A 20000-nucleotide genomic window follows, 5' to 3' on the forward strand; every position below is an offset into this window, starting at 1 on the left:
GCACATGCACACGCACACACACACACACACACACACACACACACACACACACACACACCCACAAACACACAAAGGTATCCACGAGTTAATACAATGGACCTATCGCTAAGCCACGCCCCAAAATAGAAATTGTCCAATCATATCACAGCAAAAGTCACGACAGGCAGAAAACTCGGACAAACAACTCGCTAATATCTGATGGTGAAAAGCTTCTAGACGGAATATTCTTGTCATCTTTAAAAAAAACATGTCTATTACTTGCTGAGGTAAATCAGAAATCAGAAATTTGCCAACTCCCGCCATTGTAAGTCATTGAATGTCATTCAGTCACGGTCGGTCAGTCAGTCACTGTCAGTGAAGCGTTGTTTGTTTGTCCGAGTTTTCAAAGGGGGCGTGGCTTAGCGATAGGTCAATTCTGATAAGCGCTATTCAAGAGTCACACACAGACACAAACACTGTCCATGGTGTTGTCTCTCTGACCTGCAGTGTGCAGAGCGCTGGTCTCCTGGCTCCTGCTCTCTCCCCTCAACGACACCACCTCCACCCCGTAGGTCTGCCCTGGAGTGGCCACGCCCACAACTACACACACAGACTCATTTACCCAGAGTGCACTGGGACAAGATTCATTGATCCAGAGCGCACTGGGACTAGCACGGCCAAGGGAGCAGTGCTTGACATAATACCCATCAGGCCGTTCACCGGGCGGGGTGGTCCAGCAGGCCGTCAGATTCCCCCCTCCGCTCGACACCGACACTCGACTGGGAGGGCTCACCGCTAAGAGCGACACAGACCAGAATATCTTCACACACACGGTTGATATGGAAATTAGCTTTTAGTTAGGGGTGTAAAGGTACACCTACTAGAAAACTTTCGGTATGTGTCTTTCGGTTCGGTACGCCTGTGTACCGAAGGAATGCAGCATTGTTTGTTTTAACCACTGCATGTACAGAACTTTTTAGTGTGTGCAGTGTGTGCAGTGTGTGCAGAACTTTTAGCGACTTACAATCAATACATTTGAATCAGCAGTCCACCATTCGTTGCAGGAAGAGTAATCTAGCTCGGGCCCAGGGCCACTGACACGGAAAAACCTTCTCCCTATTATCGCCTTCTACTAAAACTTTTTTTTAATTTATTTTTTATATTACTGGAGAAACTGAGAAACAGTACAAGGGGGGCAATAGAAGTTCTTAGGGACACAGTAGAGGGGAAAGCGGGTGTCTTTAGGAGACGTAGTGGTGAGGGTCAGAAGATGTCTCAGGAGGAGCAGTTAAGATGTAACCTGAAGAGATGGGTCTTCAGTCTACGACGGAAGATGGGTAGTGACTCTGCCGTACTGACAGCCGTGGGGAGCTCATTCCACCAGCGGGGAGCCAGTGTTGTGAAGAGACGTGATCGGGCAGCCCGACTGCTGTGTAGAGGAGGTGGGGCCAGTCGGCCAGCCGAGGTGGAGGAGCGGAGTGAGCGGGCAGGGGTTTGGGGGGTTACCATTTCCTTCAGGTAGGCAGGGGCTGTCCCTTTAGCTGCCTGGTATGCAAGCACCAGGGTCTTGAATCTGATGCGAGCTGCTATCGGGAGCCAGTGCAGGGTGCGAAGGAGAGGGGTGACATGCGAGTATTTGGGGAGGTTGAATACCAGCCGGGCAGCAGCATTCTGGATGAGCTGCAGAGGTCTAATGGCTGAAGCGGGGAGCCCAGCCAGGAGTACATTGCAGTAATCCAGGCGGGAGATGACCAGTGCCTGGGTCAAGAGTTGCGCTGCCTCTCTGGTAAGGAATGGTCGTATCCTTCTGATGTTGTAGAGGAAGAATCTGCAGGAGCGAGCCGTTGCTGCAATGTTCTCCGCACAGGATAGTCGGTTATCCAGGATCACTCCAAGGTTCTTGGCTGTCAGGGAGGGGGTTACAGTAGAGTTCTCCACTGTGATGGAGAAGTCTTGGAGAGGGCAGGCTTTCCCGGGGATGAAGAGGAGCTCGGTCTTGTTAAGATTGAGCTTGAGATGGTGGTCAGCCATCCAAGTTGAAATGTCAGCGAGACATGCTGAGATACGGGTTGCCACGTGTACATCAGACGGGGGGAAGGACAGGAAGAGTTGAGTGTCGTCTGCGTAGCTGTGGTAGGAGAGCCCATGTGAAGAGATTACCGAGCCAAGAGACTTGGTGTAGAGGGAGAAGAGTAGGGGCCCTAGGACGGAACCCTGGGGAACTCCAGTGGAGAGGGTTCATGGAGAAGATAGCGATTCTCTCCAGGTCAGTGGCGCCGGCAGCCGGAATCCTGTACGCACTGTGCGTACACATTTTTTTAAAGTTTTTTTTTCCTGTAATAAACGTGCTTAACGCAACTCTTTCACGTTGCGTTCAGCCAATCACTCAACCCGTTAGTTTGAAACATTACATAAAGGCCAATGATTGGTGTTTACGTCACGGTCACTACTGTAAATACATTTGATTTGATTTGACTTGTCACTGACTAATTTGATCTTGATTTCTGGCGCTCAAATCATTTTCATTCAACTACCTGCCTAAGTTTTTACGTGTTCAGTTGCAGCAGAACGTCCAGATTCTATGGAACGTCTTCAGCCTATCAGGAAACAGCATTCATGTTCCCATGGCAACGGACATTGCCTCACGTGGACATAGGGAGCTGGCTGCATTATGGAACCACCCGCTGACTCAAAGGGGTTGGAAAGTGAAACATTATTGTGTCAACAATATTATTATTATTATTTATTTTTTCATAACACCAACTGTTTTGAAGTACTCACTCGATATAATAAACAACAGTTACACGGTGACGAGCCCCCTACGGTAGCTAGCTGTGTAGCTAGGCCTGCTACCTCGTCCTCGTAAGGATGTAGGGTGTCCACCCACTGGTAATAATAGAACGTGCGAAAACGGGGTTCTGCCAGCGTTGCTCGACTTAATCACCATTAAAAAATACATTTTTGGAAGATTTTGTCTTACATGTCAACATACATGTCCCATATGTTTTATAGTTTGTGTTGCTGCGCTCTGTGTAGAGCGGGTTATAGGTGATACAACCATCCAACCTATATTGTAGGCTAGTCTGCAAAGTTTTGCTACGTTTCTGTGCGTACTATGAAATCGAATCCTGCCGGCGCCACTGCTCCAGGTCACCTGGTAGGAGCGGCCCGCCAGGTAGGAAGAAAACCAGGAGTGTGCGGTGCCAGAGATGCCCAGGTCTGAGAGGATGGAGAGAAGGATCTGGTGATTGACTGTGTCGAAGGAGAATGAGAACAGAGGAGAGGGAGGAAGCTTGGGCAGAGTGGAGGGCTTCCGTGACAGCAAGGAGCGCAGTCTCAGTGGAATGCCCAGCCTTGAAGCCGGATTGGTGGGGGTCTAAGTGATCCATCTTCCGGAGATAGTCAGTCAGTTGTTTAGATGCCGCGCGTTCAAGGGTTTTGGAAGGGAAGGAGAGAAGGGATACAGGTCTGTAATTGTGGACAGATGATGGGTCAAGGGTAGGTTTCTTGAGGAGAGGCTTGACTCTGGCTATTTTGAAGGCCGCTGGGACAGATCCAGTGGATAGGGAGGAGTTGATTAGGGTGGTAAGGTAAGGAAGGATGTCGGCGGAAATGGATTGGAGAAGGGGGGAGGGGATGGGGTCAAGAGGGCATGTGGTTGCCCGCTTTGATGTGATAAGTGTGAGAATCTCATCGGGGGAGAGGGGGGAAAAAGATGACAATCCAGAGATCGAGTGTCGAGGGGAGAGTTTGGAAGGGGTGTTAGCATTGTTAGTGGGAACAGTGTTAGCATTGTTAGTGGGAGGAGGGAGCGGTGGGGGGAGAAAGGTGCTGCTGATGTCGTCCACCTTTTTTTCAAAGTAGGTGACAAAGTCATCGGCGGACAGGGAGGAAGGAGGAGGGGGAGGAGGTGGATTAAGGAGTGAAGAGAAAGTGGAGAACAGTTTTCTAGGATTAGAGGCAGAAGAATGTATTTTTGAATGATAGTAGGATGTTTTAGCAGCTGATGCCGAGGAGGCGTAGTTGGCAAGGAGAGAGTGATAGTTCATTATTGTGGATGTTATAGGGTACATTATGGGTCGCCTATCACTAGTGCCATTCTGAGGTTCGCATTGTGATGTGTTCGTCTTAAAACTTGAAACCTAAAATATACGATTGCATCGAACTAAATGAAAATAAGCAGCATTGAGAAGAAGCGAATGTGTGTTCACGCGAATGGCACTAGTGATAGGCGACCCCTGGCCAAAGCAATAACAAACGCCCTAGGTTTTTTTATAGCAGCGAACATGCGACCATACTCCGTTGTCGAGAACACAGGTTTTAAACAGAAAAAAGAAAGAAAATACATTGAATACAAGCTGGTAAGTCCTAATGTGAAGCTGAAAGCTGCTCATGTGAACAGTACAGCACAGTTCAAGTACAGTTAATTTTCTAAATGCTGCACCTAAATTGATATTTATTTTATTATATTTTGTATTTATTTGAGAGAATATTTATTTTGATTTACTTTTCAGAAAATGTAACTTTTGTAGGTTGTAACTATTAGTAGGTTGCAGCGGTATTGACAGACTTTTTTTATTCAAGAAAGAAAGACTCATAGTTTGTTCAGTAAACCATTGGTTAATAATAATAATGATAATAACGCAATTTTATGTTTTGTGTTTCTTTTTACCCCGCTGTACGGAAAACATACCGAACCGTGACTTAAAAACTTAGGCAGGTACCGAACCGTGATTTTTGTGTACCGTTACACCTCTACTTTTAGTACATCAACAAAACAAAAAACACACACACACACATCTCTCTCACCAGTGTGTACTATCAACAGCTCCTCTCCACAGCTCTCCACCCCGCGCTCTGTCACTGAGTGAACTCCAACCCTGTACTTCCTGTACGACTCCAGCCCACCAATCACAGCTGATCTTGAGCTGTTGGCCACTCCCACTCTCCTCTCCTGCCCGGAAGACATGTCCACACAGCGCAGCGCGTACCCCCATCGCACTGCATCCTGGGAATCCGGGAGCATCCATTGAACGATGATCTGATCGGCTGTAACATTGCCGATGGTGACGTTCTGTGGAGGGAGGGGCCCTGTGAGGAGGCATCCAATACAACATCTGTCAACATCACTCTGGGCAACACAGACACCTTGTACTGCACAGTAAAACCAACACACACTCTTAACCTCTTCTTCTGAATTCCCTATTTGACAAATTTCGGGCTAAAAAACAGACCCAAACTAAACTGCTTATAACATAAAAAATCTGATGCAAAAGCAGGATGCCACTTGATAGGTAACACCTTGACGTTTTGTGTGGATATGCTGAGATGATAGTTCAGAACAACATACTAAAGTAATCAATAGTTCTCACTGGTAAGTGCAGTGTGTATCACTCCCAGGCTCCAGGAGGCCCCAGCGGGCTGCCAGGCTCTGAAGGAGAGAGAGTAGACCTTCCCTGGAGACAGACCAGTGACCGTCACCCCTCTGGCTGAGAGGGCCACCGGAAGACGTCTGCTCCTCCGACCCTCTCTCCCCTCCTCCCCCTCTCTCTCCACCACGTGTAAGCTCCCCTCCGCCTCTCTCCGGTCCTTCTCTCTCTCTCCCTCCTCTTCGTATAGGACGTAGAGCTGAGGGGCAGGGTGGTGGGTGGAGTTTAGGGGTGAGAGGTCACTCCAGCGAAGCTCCGCCTCTCTCACCGTCACCTCCGTCAGGTCAAACAAAAACGAGGGAGAGACCGGAGGGACTGAGATAGAGAGGTAGGGAAACACAGAAAGAGAGAGAGGAAGATGCGTTTAGATGGTTAGGCGCCAGTAGAGCGTGAGTAAATGAGATCACACCAAACAGAGAATGGTACAGTCCAACACAGGATGGATGGTATGACCCTGCACAGGGGTAAAAGTCAGGGTCTGGGTAATCCAGGTGTATTAAGGTGGGTATTTACTCTGGTAATGGCAGACATAAGGTAAGGGGATGTGACAGAAGAACGGAGTCAGGAAGTAGCCTGCCCCCGTCGCGTTCCTCTGAAGGGCAAAGCAGTCGGTCTGATTGGCTGGCAGTGATGACGTCACAGCACTTGTCAGGTTGTAGCCGGATCCATCAGACCAACGGGGCTGGCCCTCTTCCTGTAGAGAGACATAAGGAAGAGACACATTTGTAGTCCGTTAAGTATAATTTGTAGTCCGTTAAGTGTAATTACTTCTTGGGCCTAGGAAAGGGCATGTCAGCAAACAACCAAGTGTAAGAATTGACGAGTCATCACCTTGTTAGATGATACACAAACACACCTCCCTTTTAAGGAGTCAACCCTGCGCTGCCTCGAAGCGTTTTGTGTTTATAAAGTCAACAGCATGAATGCCAACATAGCCTATTTCTCACCGACACACTCATACCATTACAGCTTCCCAGATTATCGCCTAGAAGTCGTCGAGACCATCGTAGTAGCCTCTCAAATCAGGTGGTCTTGAATGATGTGTTCCTGAGTACCATAGCTGATCTCTCAAATTGTATTGGTCATGTACATTGAATACAGCCCCAAGTGATATGGTGAAATGCTTTTTGAATCTAAGCACCTAGTACAACAACAATCAATAAATCATCAATACAATAATAAAGTAATAATAACGCAATAATGTCATCTCAGAGACATTATAACTTGACATTCTCAGATGGTGTGTGTGTGTCTGGGTGAGGGGGGGTCTGAAGTGTGTCACCTGCAGGTGGTGTGTGTGTGTGTCTAGGTCAGCGTTTCTCAACCGGGGTGCCGCGGCACACTGGGGCGCCGCCTGGCATCTTCAGGGGTGCCGTCAAATAATTCTATATTCTGACGTTCATATGAATGAATGAATAAATCTATAAATAAATAAATGCAATACATCATCAAAATCTGTCTCGCGCGCCCCTTTCCCATGTCACAATGTCAATACCGGATATCCTATGTTCCCCGCTCCCGAAAAAGGGTCCGATCGGGCAGGGCAGTCTCGCTCGCCGGCAGCGTGTGGAGGTGGTTGTTCTATATGGATGATCGGTGACATTATTCTCTCGTCCGACTTCGGAAGCTAAGCAGGGTTGGAAAGTTCGGGAAATAACGCACAGTTTCGTTTTCATGCAATGAATTTAATACATCCAGACAAGGATGCGCGCAGCGGGAGAGAGAGACGCATTTTCTGGCTTAATAACTCTGCATCCCCGGTGTTTACGTTGAATGGACTGGATAGGTGTTTCCAATCAAATGTGGGAATATGAAAATGAATGTGTTCCATAAATTCCCGCGTTTGTTCGGTCACTGTGTCATGTTTATACAGCACGGTTACGTGCCTGATGCCTTTGATGCACACTTGCCTTTTTCACTCCCTCCTCTCTCTCTCAATAATAATAAAAATAATACAACTTTTATTTGTATCAATAGCCGCTGAGTGTGTGTGTGTGTGTGTGTGTGTGTGTGTGTGTGTGTGTGTGTGTGTGTATGGGGCTGTCTGGGTGATGCAGTGTCGTTTTTGAATAGCTATATTTTAGACTGGGGTGCCTTGAGATTTTATCGACTTTTGAAGGGTGCCGTGACTGAAAAAAGGTTGAGAAACGCTGGTCTAGGTGAGTAGGGGGCTGAAGTGTGTGTGTGTGTGTGTGTGTCTGGGTGAGGAGGGGTCTGAAGTGTGTGTGTGTGTGTGTCTGGGTGAGGAGGGGTCTGAAGTGTGTGTGTGTGTGTGTCTGGGTGAGGAGGGGTCTGAAGTGTGCTACCTGCAGGTCGTTGAGTGCCGTCCACAGCAGCAGCAGGGAGTTCTGGGTAAGCAGGTGAGAGGAGATGAAGAAGAGGTCTTCCTGCTTTTTCAGGTCGGCCAGGTGACTTCCTCCAGCCACGCCCCTACAGGCACGCTGGGCGCCCACCCACCCCAAACCCCTCTCCCTCACGCTGTAGCAGCTCCTCCCACTCGCCAGCCAACCAATAGGACACAGGGCTGGAGAGGGAGAGTCGTTAGTGAACTCACAGTCAACAGTCAACTTCAGTCAAATTAGTCGATCTAGAGAACCGATTGGTCAACTTATTATGGTCTGCCTGGGGGGGAGGGGATCTAGAATGTTGAGTTGTGTGTGTGTGTGTGTGTGTGTGTGTGTTTGTTGTACCTGTCTCCACGTCGAGGCTGAGTCTCTGCGTCAGGGTGATGTTGAGGTGTGTGAGTGACGTGGTCACCTCTCCTCTGATGCTGTAGGGCGTGCCAGGCTGCAGACCTCCCACGGTGTACCGGGAGTGTGTGTGTGACGGGTGTGTGTCCAAGGTTTGTATGAGAGTGTGTGTGTGTGTGCTGTGTACTCTGAGGGCCGTGAGGGTTTGTCCTCTCTGGAGTCGACAGGCGAGGAGAACAGAAGTAGTCGTACCCTCGACATGGAGAGAGGAGAGAGGGACTGGAGCTACACACACACACACACACACACACACACACACAGACACAACCACACACAGGAGATGGGAGAGAGACGTCACCAGTTACAAACACATTTGAGACTAATCTGTTACAACCCGTTACGACCCAAAGTGTCCAACATGTCCTTTTACCGATGTGGAAGGTCTTAGTCTCCAGTGTGGTGTTGTCTCTGATGGCTCTCAACATGATGTCATATCCTCTCGGGTCCTCAGCCAATCGCAGCAGTACCCTGCAGTCAGGAGAACATGCCGAGTGACCTATCGGGTCCAGCCACACCTGGGGGGAGAATTGGAATAACGTATCTATAATATAATTAATAACATTAAGAGCACAAACTGGTTACTGCTGAGGATATTACAGTCTACAGTCTTTCTAACAAAACACGGTAAAGCAGCATTCAGTCACTCTGCTGCATGCTCCTGGAACAAACTCCCTGAAGAAATCAAACAGGCCCAAACATTTAAAACTAAGCTAAAAACCTTTATGTTCTGCAGCAGTTATGGTCGAACCCCCGGCTGGCCACATGTCGAAGTGTCCTTGGGCAAGACACTGAACCCCAAATTGCTCCCAATGAGCGGGCCGGCGCCTTGCATGGTAGCTTGCCGCCATTGGTGTGTGAATGTGTGTGTGAATGGGTGAATGAGAGGCCATTGTAAAGCGCTTTGGAATAAGGCGCTATATAAGTGCAGTCCATTTACCATTACGCCATATCGCGCAAGACAGCGGCTAAATACAGACGCAGTACCTGCAATCTGTATATCAGGACTACACTTTTATCTAAATCTTTTTATTCATTGTCTTATTATGTTGTTAAACGTTGATCTATTTATTTTATATATACTGTATCTATGTATCTATATGTATCTATTCTAGACATTGCTATATGTAAAGCACTTTGCCCCTGATGAAATGTGCTATACAAATAAAAAAGGCCTTGCCTTGCCTAATATTATTCCATCCCTATACATGCCATCTAATGACTCATCAGTAACACCAGGTCAGAGTCTTTCTCATCAGCTTGGTGGTTTCTGTTAGAGTTAGTTTGTATGTGGTTCTATAGAGGTTGTGTGGTGGCTGTTAGGGTTAGGGTTGGCAGGCTGGTTGGCTGACCGTGTGGTTGTGTGCGCTCCTGCAGGTGACTGTGTAGAGCTCTGGACCCTGTCCAGAAGGAAAGTGACCAAACACAACTTCAACCATGACAGGGTCTGACCGCAGCAGACAGGACAGACTGACCACCTGAGAGGGACAGTGGGAGGGGGAGGCATGATGTTACAAGTTATTGGAATTTCTTAGATTTGAAAAGCTTTGTTTCATCCATTGCATGCACCTTATCTGCAGTTACACCTGGGTAGGCTGATTACATCCTGAGTTATTGTTTAACTACATAACATGTGATTTGTTTGGCTATGTCTTAGTCAACCAAAGAAGCACAATGGCTTGTGTGTGTGTGTGTGTGTGTGTGTGTGTGTGTGCGCGCGTGTGTGTATGTGTGTTACCCGAAAAGTGTACGGTCTTACCTGCCATAGCCCCGCCAGCAGCCACAGACGCGCCGTTCCATCCATCAGGACCAGCGCGTTTCACTTCATCTCACCTCGCGGACCGCAGACCGCAGACACTCCTCGTCCATCAAACATATCTAATAACAAATAAGCACCAAGTCACATAACACGAGTTACGTTCAGAGAGCACACAGAGGTAAAAAAAAAAAAAATCTACTAAACATACGCATTCAATATGCATTTATGGAATAGGCGGCGCGGATAAACAGATGACAAAAGCGAACACCTGCGCGGATTCCCAAGCTGAAACATGGAATTCCAGGTCGCTATGGAGAGTTGATGAAATGTGAAGTTCAGGTTTGCAAATCCGTTTAAAAGTATCCGCTGTAGCTGCTTAGAGTTCCGTCAGTGTGGAGCAGACGGAGGGGTCCTGTCCTGTCCTGCCTCTCTGGTGTTTCTCAGAACAGCTGAAGTCACCGCACGAAAAAGTCATCTTTGAATTTAGCGCGCTCTCGGCGCCGGCGTCCCGCGGCATCATTCCGAGAAGCGGAGGCGCGCGTTGTGTGTGTGTGTGTGTGTGTGTGTGTGTGTGTGTGTGTGTGTGTGTGTGTGTGTGTGTGTGCGTGTGTCTGTGTGCCTGTGTATGTGTGTGTGTGTGTGTGTGTGTGTGTGTGTGTGTGCATGTGTCTGTGTATGTGTGTGTGTGTGTGTGTGTGTGTGTCTGTGTGCCTGTGTATGTGTGTGTATGTGTGTGTGTGTGTGTGTGTGTGTGCGTGTGTCTGTGTGCCTGTGTATGTGTGTGTGTGTGTGTGTGTGCGCGTGTGTCTGTGTATGTGTGTATTAGGACCAATTTGTTCTGGCTCTGCCGCCCTTTCCTCTTTGTTGGGATAAGAGCAGGTCACCATGACAACCAAGGCGCACAGCCACTCCAGAGTGGGACTCCTGAGGAGAGACAGAGAAAGAGAGAGAGTAGTGATTCCTACTTAGGTGACTTTTAAGGGCTCATCACTCACACACACACACGCACAGACACAGACACAGACACAGTCACGCGCACACGCACACGCACACACACACACACAGACACACACACACACACACACGCACACACGTTTCAGTCTATTAATTCCTAGGTTGTAACCACTCAGCCTTTTGCTCACAGGGTCATGCATTGCTAATCAATCCTTTGCGTGTTCCACCAGAGAGATCAAAGCAGAACTCTGTTTGTGTGAGAGTGAGTGTGTGTGTGTGTGTGTGTGTGTGTTATTTGTGAGCATGTTTCCGTGTGTGAATTCCCCAAAGAGCAGAGGGATGTGTGGCGGAGGCATTGGCCCATGTGGAATGTGGAGAATGTGAAAGAGAGAAATGATTGACTGATGGAGGTCCAACTCTGGAGAGGCTTTCAGCTGCAGACCTCTGGGCTCAGGGGTCAGGGAGAGAAGGGAGGAGAGGAGACTCCTACATCATTATAACACATCAGGACTGAAACACAAACAGCCATCAGCATGTAACCTGCTGCAATCAGAAAGGGAGTGTGTGTGCATGTGTATGTGTGTGTGTGTGTATATGTGTACATAGAAAGAAAAGGACACAAGAGTGTATGGGAGAGACATTTGGGTCACCTGTGTCCTGTGTTCCTAGGAAAGATATAAAACCCCCAAATGAAGGATCGGAAAATCATCAAACGAACTCAGACTCAATGAAACACTGTTCAGTGTTTTATTGGGCTATTCCATTTCAATATACAAATACTATGAACCGCATAGACAGATTATGGAGAATCACATTAGCAATTGATTAAAAGGTCCCTAAGGGAAAAGTTACATACAATTGTTGTGTAAAAAGCTATACAGTTGGAATAAACCTGTATTGTGCTAAGACATTGTATCAATATAAATCAGAACGCCAAAAACTCACTGATATAGAAAAAAATAATGCAACATTGGCCTTCGTTGTAACTAACTGATGGTATTATTTACCTCCTATGATAGTCTATAGTCCTAGCAGCGAACAAGAGGTGTACAGTATCAGTGCAAAGCACTAGGTCTCTAACTGGGTCACTACAGCAGACTGAATGATTATGGACACTAAAGTGCAGACTTGGCTATCTCTCTGGTTTAACCTCAGCAGTGGGGGGGGGTCTACACCCTTCCTCTGTCCCTTGATCATAGCTAAGACCTCCTTGCTCACCCTCTCTAGACTAGAACAAACAACCCGGGACATGGCTATTTAAATACTCATTCATTAGTGCTGTACAATCTCTCGGTCTTTCTCTCGGTCTTTCTCTCGATCCACACATCCACAATCAGTTCGTCGTCCTCTCTCCGTCTCTTGTCTATCTAGTTCCACTGGCAGGAGCAGTCCAGGGGCTCCTGGAAGGTGTAGTCCACTTGCGTGGAGTTGCGTGAGCAGTAGAGGGTGACGGAGCGGGTCTGAAGGCCGCTCTCCCTACAGCACTTACAGAACCGGGCGTGACTGTTTATGTTGAAGTTAAATATGGTGGCTGACGGACACTTCCCGTCACAGGAATACACAGTCACCTGAGAAAGAGAGAGAGAGAGAGTGTGTGTGTGTGGGGGGGGGGGGGGGATACAGATATCATACTCTACAGTTTTGTAGTTGATTTATGAATTGAGTTGTTCCCTCCTCCCTTTCTTCCCCTCCCTCCATCTCATCCCTCCCTCCTGTCCTCTATCCCTCTATCCCACTCACCGGTGCGTTGCTTCTGCAGTCGTCTTTTCGGATCGTGGTGCGGATGGCCACGCGTTTACACGTCTTACCGTCCTCTTTACCTGCACACACACACACAGTCACATACAGAAAGGCACTCAGATACACACAAATACACGACACAAACACAAGCATGCATGCACACGCGCACGCACGCACACACACACACACACACACACACACACACACACACACACACACACACACACACACACACACACACACAGGGGAGCACAACTTTGATAGACACAAAAAAAACAAACAGAAGAGCACAACACTCAAGATACACACAACCCCCCTCTCCACACACACACAAGCTTTCATCCTCAGCCATAGAGCCCTGTCACTCTCCCACAGTCAAAGGCCTATTGAGCTGGGCTCTTTGTTGCCTAGCAGCGGGGGCTCACTTTGATAGACAGCTAGGTGACCTGGGGGGTTAGTTCTCACGCCAGAGGTCCAGCTCTCCCATTGGCTACTGATCTGAACTTGACCTTACATTCTAACCAATCAGGGCTTGTCACGCGGATGAATGGAATGTTTAGTGGTTGCAAGATGGCGTCTGGCTCTAGCTGTCCGGACTGTTTACTCTGGAGGCTCTGGTGTCAAACTCAGTTTGTTTCAACACTGGGTCATGTTGTGAGACACTGTCATAAGATTCTGTTCTGGAGAATGAGGTGAACTTTTTTTTAATGTGGACAGGCAAGAAGGACGAGAGATGGATAGACTTGATTGCTCACGCACACACGCGTACACACACGCGCGTACACACACACGCGTACACACACACACACACACATGCACACACACACGCACACACACACGCACACGCACACACACACACCCACACACGCACACACACAATAGCAGGCCTAGACACAGAGCGGTTGTTTGAGGCTGTGTGAGAGTGAATGTCAGGGAGGGAGTGAAGCATGGTGAAGGTTAAAGGTGAAAGGTGGTAGTACCTTTGTCACAGTTAGTACTACCAGTGGGGGTTACGGGGTTAACGGTAAACGGTAAAACACCCACTCCAGCACCTGGTAGCACCGTCGGGAACAGGGCCGGGTTAAGAGAGGACGTTAGGAGAACACACAGGGTTACGCTTGGTTTAGCACACACAGGTTATCACCGGTTATCATCATCAACAAAACACAAAGAGGATGGAATAGGTGCGGCTGGCTGCATGCAGGCCGTTCTCAGCTCCTGCGGGGAGTCACTCGAGGAAGCCGGACGGCTTGGTCATTTCGTGTCAGACACACTACAGTGCAGCCCATTGGCCGAACTCTAACCGCGGGAGCGCCCCCATTGGCCAAAACTGCACAGTCAGGGCTAAAGCAGGCAAGCGGGCGAGGCTGCAGCGCCGGCTCCATAGGGGAGAGAACTTTATCTGGTTTATGAACAATGATGTTTTACATGTGAAATGGTGCATTTACACATCACAACGGCTCTCTTCTTTATGGATACCCAGAGAGATAGCCACCCTATGCTTGGGTCTGTGGACTGGGCAGCAGTTTAACATCAAGTATCATTGAGTGCAAAAAAATAAATGGGAGCGGTGGGACCCCTGTTAGCAAGCTCTAAATAGCAAGTGTTTAAAACATTCTGGAGCTGGAAGCCCTTTCTCCACTCCTCTCCAAAAAAAGCTTTGAAAAGATACAGTAGACTTACATGATCCGCCGATATTCCACCTACGATCGACCTCTAAAATACAGAGGGTCTACAGTGTGTCAGTGTTCGACAAAAGCAGATCTAGGGCCACCCCTGAAGCGCACAGGTTTCTGGGTAGAGTGGTGATTAGGCCGACCACAGGTTGCTGCTGCTACAGGCCACACCCCCCAGACCACTCAGCCAATAAAGCTCATCCACTGCCAGGCAACAACGCGCCCTGTGATTGACAGCTGAAAGCGAAATGAGAAGCCCAAGGTGAAAAAACGGTCGACTCACATGTCCTGCAGCAGCCGTCGACGTAGCTCTGCACCACCCCGCCGCTCTGTAACGACACCGCAGGACGGAGGGGGGAGAGGTCAGGGGTCAGAGGTCAGAGGTCAAAGGTCATTAGGTCCATATCACAGGTCCAAACCTACCGTCAGACACGGGTGGTACAGACCTGAATGCAATCGCTGTCGTTGAAGGGTGGACAGACGACCCCCGAGGCCAGGACCACCGCTCCCACCGCCGTCTCCATACAGTCATAACGCGTACAGTTGTCCACCCAGGAACTCCCCGCCTACACAAACACACGCACGCACGCACGCACACACACACACACACACACACGCGCACACACACACACACACACACACACACACACACACACATGCACAGACACACACGCACATGCTCGGACACATTGACACACAGACACACAGACAGACACACACACACACACACACACGCACAGATATACACGCACATGCTCGGACACATTGACACACAGACACACACACACACACGCACACACACACACACACGCACACACAAACACACACAGAGTCAGAATGATGTGTGTGCTGATCTCCAACTTCAAGAGAGGTGTTTGACGGTGTCTCACAGTGAAGAGCTCCATGGTTCCATTGTCGTTGGTGAAGGTACAGGAGACGTTCTTACAGGAGCCACAGCACACCTGAGGATCAGAGGACACCACATACACCTGGTGCTGCAGAGGGAGAGAGAGAGACACACAGACACACATCATTTTGAACAACACAACACACAGTAGGCAACTCAAGTTTACCTGGACGTTCCATGTACACCCCAAAGAACGTGCCACGCTGTGACCTGCGACACCATTAAGTTTGCTGCGCCATAATTAAACAACGTATTCAGTAACAATAGAGTAACTATCTTTGATCGCCAAATGACATCGTTGTTAAAAGCTAAAGCGAAAGTGAAAGCGTAGGCAATCCAGCGCCATGCTGTTCCAAAACCCTGGGGAGAACCCTGTTGGATTACACTGTTGTAGTTTCATATCATTTAATACTGAGAATTGAGGTCTTTCTGCACACTGGGGAATCTGGCACTGGAGGAAGGCTTTCCCTTCCTGTAAGAGATGGGCCAAGAACTGTGGCGCAGAAGATTATGATTGGTAAAGCAAGAATAGTGACTTCATCAGGCAGGAAACTGCTATATAATGCTTGCCCCTCTGACAGGAAGGGACTTTTTGTCTGCTATTTTCTCTCTGCACTCATGTGACTTTGCTTAATAAAAGGCCTCTTTGGAGTCAATTGATTTAAGCTCTTTGTGCTTTATAAGTTCTACTCAATCTACTAAGAATCAATTAAATCCACAACAACACATTTTGATTGCGTGGAGCAGTGAAACATTCTGGTGAGACAGACTTGGTACGAACCACGCCACACTTCACGGAGCAGTTGACAGCAGAGATGTCCATGGAGTAGAAGCCCGTGTCTGAGTCTTTGTGCTGCAGACAGTGGACTGTGTAACACAGCTCTCCTTCATAGTACTGAACCAGAGACTGGCCTGGGCCCAGCACGGTCACACCCTGGAACACACATACATCCGCCTTCTCTACACACACACACACACACACACACACACAGGCAGTCATGTGCACATGCACACACACATGCACAAAAATACACACACACACGCACACACACCGTTTTGGAATTATGTGGATATACTAAAATGTTGAGGAGAACAGTGTCAGGTGTTACTGAGGTTGATTCAGTTGACTGTGTTAGTCTGTATGAGTTCTAGCAGAGTGTTGAGTCCAATATGTGATGAATGGACACACAGTTTTAGTGCTAGTCAGAGAGGTTTGTGTGTACAGTGTATGTGTGTGTGTGTGTGTGTACACTTACGGCATGTGTGGCGGGGGCAGCTACATGTGTTGCTGCCGTCTGGAACCTCCACGTGTGTCTCCCCCTGAATCAATGGTTTATTCACTAAATTAGTCAGGTGTTGTTACAGAGCATTATATTGTGTCCTGCATAAGCATCAGGTTGATCTACTCACCACCCGACAGACAGGGAGAGAGCTGTCCTCACACTGGCATTCTGCGAGAGAGAACCAGAGTGGGGGTTATGTGTCAGCAGTACTCAAGTTGTAAAAGAAAATCAGGGGGATGGTGGATTTTATCATATGGGGACAATTTTAGCATCCCCACAGCATCAGTGACTTCAGTGTCAGTGACTTGGTAAAAATGTCATTACATGTGTGCGTGCCCCCTCGCCCACAGTATTTTACTCAATATGCGCAAAACTAAAATAGCAGAAATAGCAGTAATACCACGTTCATTGATAAAATGACATAAGGGGTGGAAAGGGGGGATGGCAGTTTTAGAAGGGGCATGATTTTGACCGTTTTTATTTCAGGGGGGATGCCATCCACCCCTCATCCACCTCATCCCAACTCAACTCGAGTGCTGTGTGTCAGCCCAGAGAGCAAATAGACTTCATTGTGTGTGTGTGTACTGTACAGTGTGTGTGTGTGTGTGTGTGTGTGTGTGTGTGTGTGTGTACCACAGTGGCGTTGAGGGCAGCAGTGTCCAGGGATGTTGGTTTGGACCAGAGAGAGTCCAGGGGCACAGCTCAGAGAGGTCTCAGGACACAGGTTCACATCACACACTGTAGACACCAGAGAATCAGAATCAGAATCAGAATTGTTTTTATTACATCAACGTACGGGTACACAGAGTTCGATTATTGGGTTCAGGTTCACTCGACATTGGCATTGCAGCCAATCAATAATAAAATAAGCAGGCTATAAAAGAAGTGGACAAAAACACATTATATAATATGGATGAATTTGAGTATGTGTGTGTGTGAGGTAATACTCTGGATGCATGTGTTACCACAGTGATACTGGGGGCAGCAGATGTAGGTAGTGTTTAGATCCACGGCCAGGATCTCCCCAGGAGAACAGGATGGAACAGGCTCGATACACGATTCACACACTGCAGAGCACAGACACAATAAGCACAGACACAAAAACACAATTAAACAGGCAAGCCTCAGAATAAGAGGGATGAGAGGATTAGGGGAGGATGGGAGGTAAAGTGAACAGGGGCATAGCCAATTCATTTTCAGGAGGGGGACACAGAAGGGGACAAAAGTTCAATAGGGGGGGCCAGCCAAAAGCGACCAAAACTTTTTGGGCGGTCAAAAATGAAGGCCGCCACCCACCTCTCTCTTCAACATTTAGACTACTAAGTGGAAACAATTACTTTTCTTAAATAGTACAGTTAGGCTACACAGTGTATTTATGTCTTCATAGTGTTTTTTTGGCTACATTAACTCTTTCACCTTGTAAGCAAGGTGCATATGACCTTTTCATTTTGTGTGCTGTATTTGTATTTAGTGATCCTAAAACCATTGTTGTTTGTTATATTGAGTGGGCACTTCAACCCCACCCCGTGACTCCCCAGTAGCTCCGCCCCTGAAAGTGAATACATGTGAAGCTGAGTCAATAAACAGCCTGCACTCAAAAGCCATACTGTCATATTCAATATTCAATGAATATATTCATCATTATTATGACTGCGATGTCAGATGGAGAGTGTTGTCAGTGGACAGAGTACAAGGCTTGACTTTACCACCTAGCGAACAGCGGCAGTTTGACCTTACCACACAGGAAAGAATAGCGGCAGTTTGACCTTACCACACAGGAAAGAACAGCGGCAGTTTGACCTTACCACACAGGAAAGAACAGCGGCAGTTTGACCTTACCACACAGGAAAGAATAGCAGCAGTTTGACCTTACCACACAGGAAAGAATAGCAGCAGTTTGACCTTACCACACAGGAAAGAGTAGCAGCAGTTTGACCTTACCACACAGGAAAGAACAGCGGCAGGTTGACCTTACCACACAGGAACGAACAGCAGCAGTTTGACCTTACCACACAGGAAAGAACAGCGGCAGTTTGACCTTACCACACAGGAAAGAATAGCAGCAGTTTGACCTTACCACACAGGAAAGAACAGTAGCAGTTTGACCTTACCACACAGGAAAGAACAGCAGCAGTTTGACCTTACCATACAGGAAAGAACAGCGGCAGTTTGACCTTACCACACAGGAAAGAACAGCAGCAGTTTGACCTTACCATACAGGAAAGAACAGCGGCAGTTTGACCTTAACACACAGGAAAGAACAGCAGCAGGTTGACCTTACCACACAGGAAAGAGTAGCAGCAGGACTTGTCTTCCCGGACCTCCACTAGGAACTGATCTTCTCGACAGTCCGGGGCGGTGACGGGGGGACACGCCATGGGGTCGCACTCTGGAACAGACCAATCACAACACAGTAAACCCCCAGGTATGTGTAGGCATACAAGTATAACGGCTTAGGTGTGTTTACTTAGTGATAGGGTTAGCGTTAGAAACTCTTGAGTGTAAAACAACGCGGTGCCTTTGGAACGTCTGTCAGGAGAATGACCACTTTCTTCCTTTCTCCTGTGACTTGAACTTTTATGGGCCATAATGACTAGGACTAGGGTAAGGAGAAAAATAACTAGGTAAATAAGTACTAGCAAACACATGGTTAAGAACCCACCGCATCTGTACTCTGGGCAGCAGGACAGGGCGCTGTAACCAATCACCAGCCGGTTCCCATTCTCACAGGGTGGAGCCTCGCTCTCACAGATGGTCAGATTACACTCTGATAGAGAGAGAGAGAGAGAGAGAGAGAGAGAGAGAGAGAGAGAGAGAGAGAGAGAGAGAGAGAGAGAGAGAGAGAGAGAGAGAGGGTGTGTGTCAAGCATCTGTAATAACCCTTACCCCTACATAGCCACAGAGAGAACCAGAGGGTTGCTGGTTCTGTAGTATTTCTACCTTCTGAAAGGATGGCTAGGACTGGTGATATCAAGCGAAAGGTTCTTTATACAAATCTTCAGACATACACTTGTGATCACTTTCTTTTCAATAAAACAAGCTAGTAGATATTCACTTTCAATTCAATGTACAATATGTGTAAAAATGTACAATATGTGTAAAAATCTGTAAAAAAAAGAAACTGTCAATTTATATGACGTCTTGCTGCATACCCAGTGTGCGAATTAAATCACGGTGTGCGGGGGAGCCCAGGGATTAAAGCAAAAAAAAAAAAAAAAAAATCTCCTGACGGAAAAAAAAATTCAGGCCAAATCGGGGCCGGTGGCTTTCCGTGCGCAAAGCGCGCGTGCGATTTTCCGTTCTACGTTCTAATGCTTTGACTTTTCTTTCGGAAAATGTGAACACATTTCCGCGTTGTCGAAAATCAATGACACATCGCTAGTCAACTAACACGGCTTGTTTTGTGAGCCTGCTAAACAATGTACAGTAGTGTTCTAGTTAACTAGGTAACAATGTACAGTAGTGTTCTAGTTAACTAGGTAACAATGTAAAGTAGTGTTGTAGTTAACTAGGTAACAATGTACAG

At 47.8% G+C, this 20000-nt stretch overlaps 2 protein-coding genes across 2 annotated transcripts in view; both read right to left on the reverse strand.

Annotated features, from left to right (window-relative positions):
* Positions 1-10024, reverse strand: part of ptprq (protein tyrosine phosphatase receptor type Q) — a gene marked incomplete at both ends in the record, with an annotated part of 55874 nt that extends 45850 nt beyond the window's left edge. Inside the window, 10 exons of the mRNA XM_080539585.1 lie at positions 455-579; positions 700-774; positions 4789-5053; positions 5677-5723; positions 5922-6102; positions 7715-7932; positions 8099-8203; positions 8529-8673; positions 9508-9633; positions 9989-10024. Of these exons, the coding sequence (XP_080395711.1) occupies positions 455-579; positions 700-774; positions 4789-5053; positions 5677-5723; positions 5922-6102; positions 7715-7932; positions 8099-8203; positions 8529-8673; positions 9508-9633; positions 9989-10024 (1323 nt within the window). The remainder of the gene's footprint in view (positions 1-454; positions 580-699; positions 775-4788; positions 5054-5676; positions 5724-5921; positions 6103-7714; positions 7933-8098; positions 8204-8528; positions 8674-9507; positions 9634-9988) is intronic.
* Positions 10025-12235: 2211 nt separating this feature from the next.
* The window catches only part of otogl (otogelin-like), a gene marked incomplete at both ends in the record, with an annotated part of 40470 nt that continues 32705 nt past the window's right edge, over positions 12236-20000 (reverse strand). The window contains 12 exons of the mRNA XM_080539586.1: positions 12236-12436; positions 12609-12688; positions 13589-13660; positions 14568-14613; positions 14731-14850; positions 15175-15279; positions 15973-16151; positions 16598-16642; positions 17108-17212; positions 17440-17541; positions 18756-18863; positions 19137-19241. Coding sequence (XP_080395712.1) covers positions 12236-12436; positions 12609-12688; positions 13589-13660; positions 14568-14613; positions 14731-14850; positions 15175-15279; positions 15973-16151; positions 16598-16642; positions 17108-17212; positions 17440-17541; positions 18756-18863; positions 19137-19241 — 1268 coding nt within the window. The remainder of the gene's footprint in view (positions 12437-12608; positions 12689-13588; positions 13661-14567; positions 14614-14730; positions 14851-15174; positions 15280-15972; positions 16152-16597; positions 16643-17107; positions 17213-17439; positions 17542-18755; positions 18864-19136; positions 19242-20000) is intronic.

Source organism: Nansenia antarctica (assembly GCF_963989245.1).
Source record: "Nansenia antarctica genome assembly, chromosome: 9".
Classification (NCBI taxonomy): Eukaryota; Metazoa; Chordata; class Actinopteri; order Argentiniformes; family Microstomatidae; genus Nansenia; species Nansenia antarctica.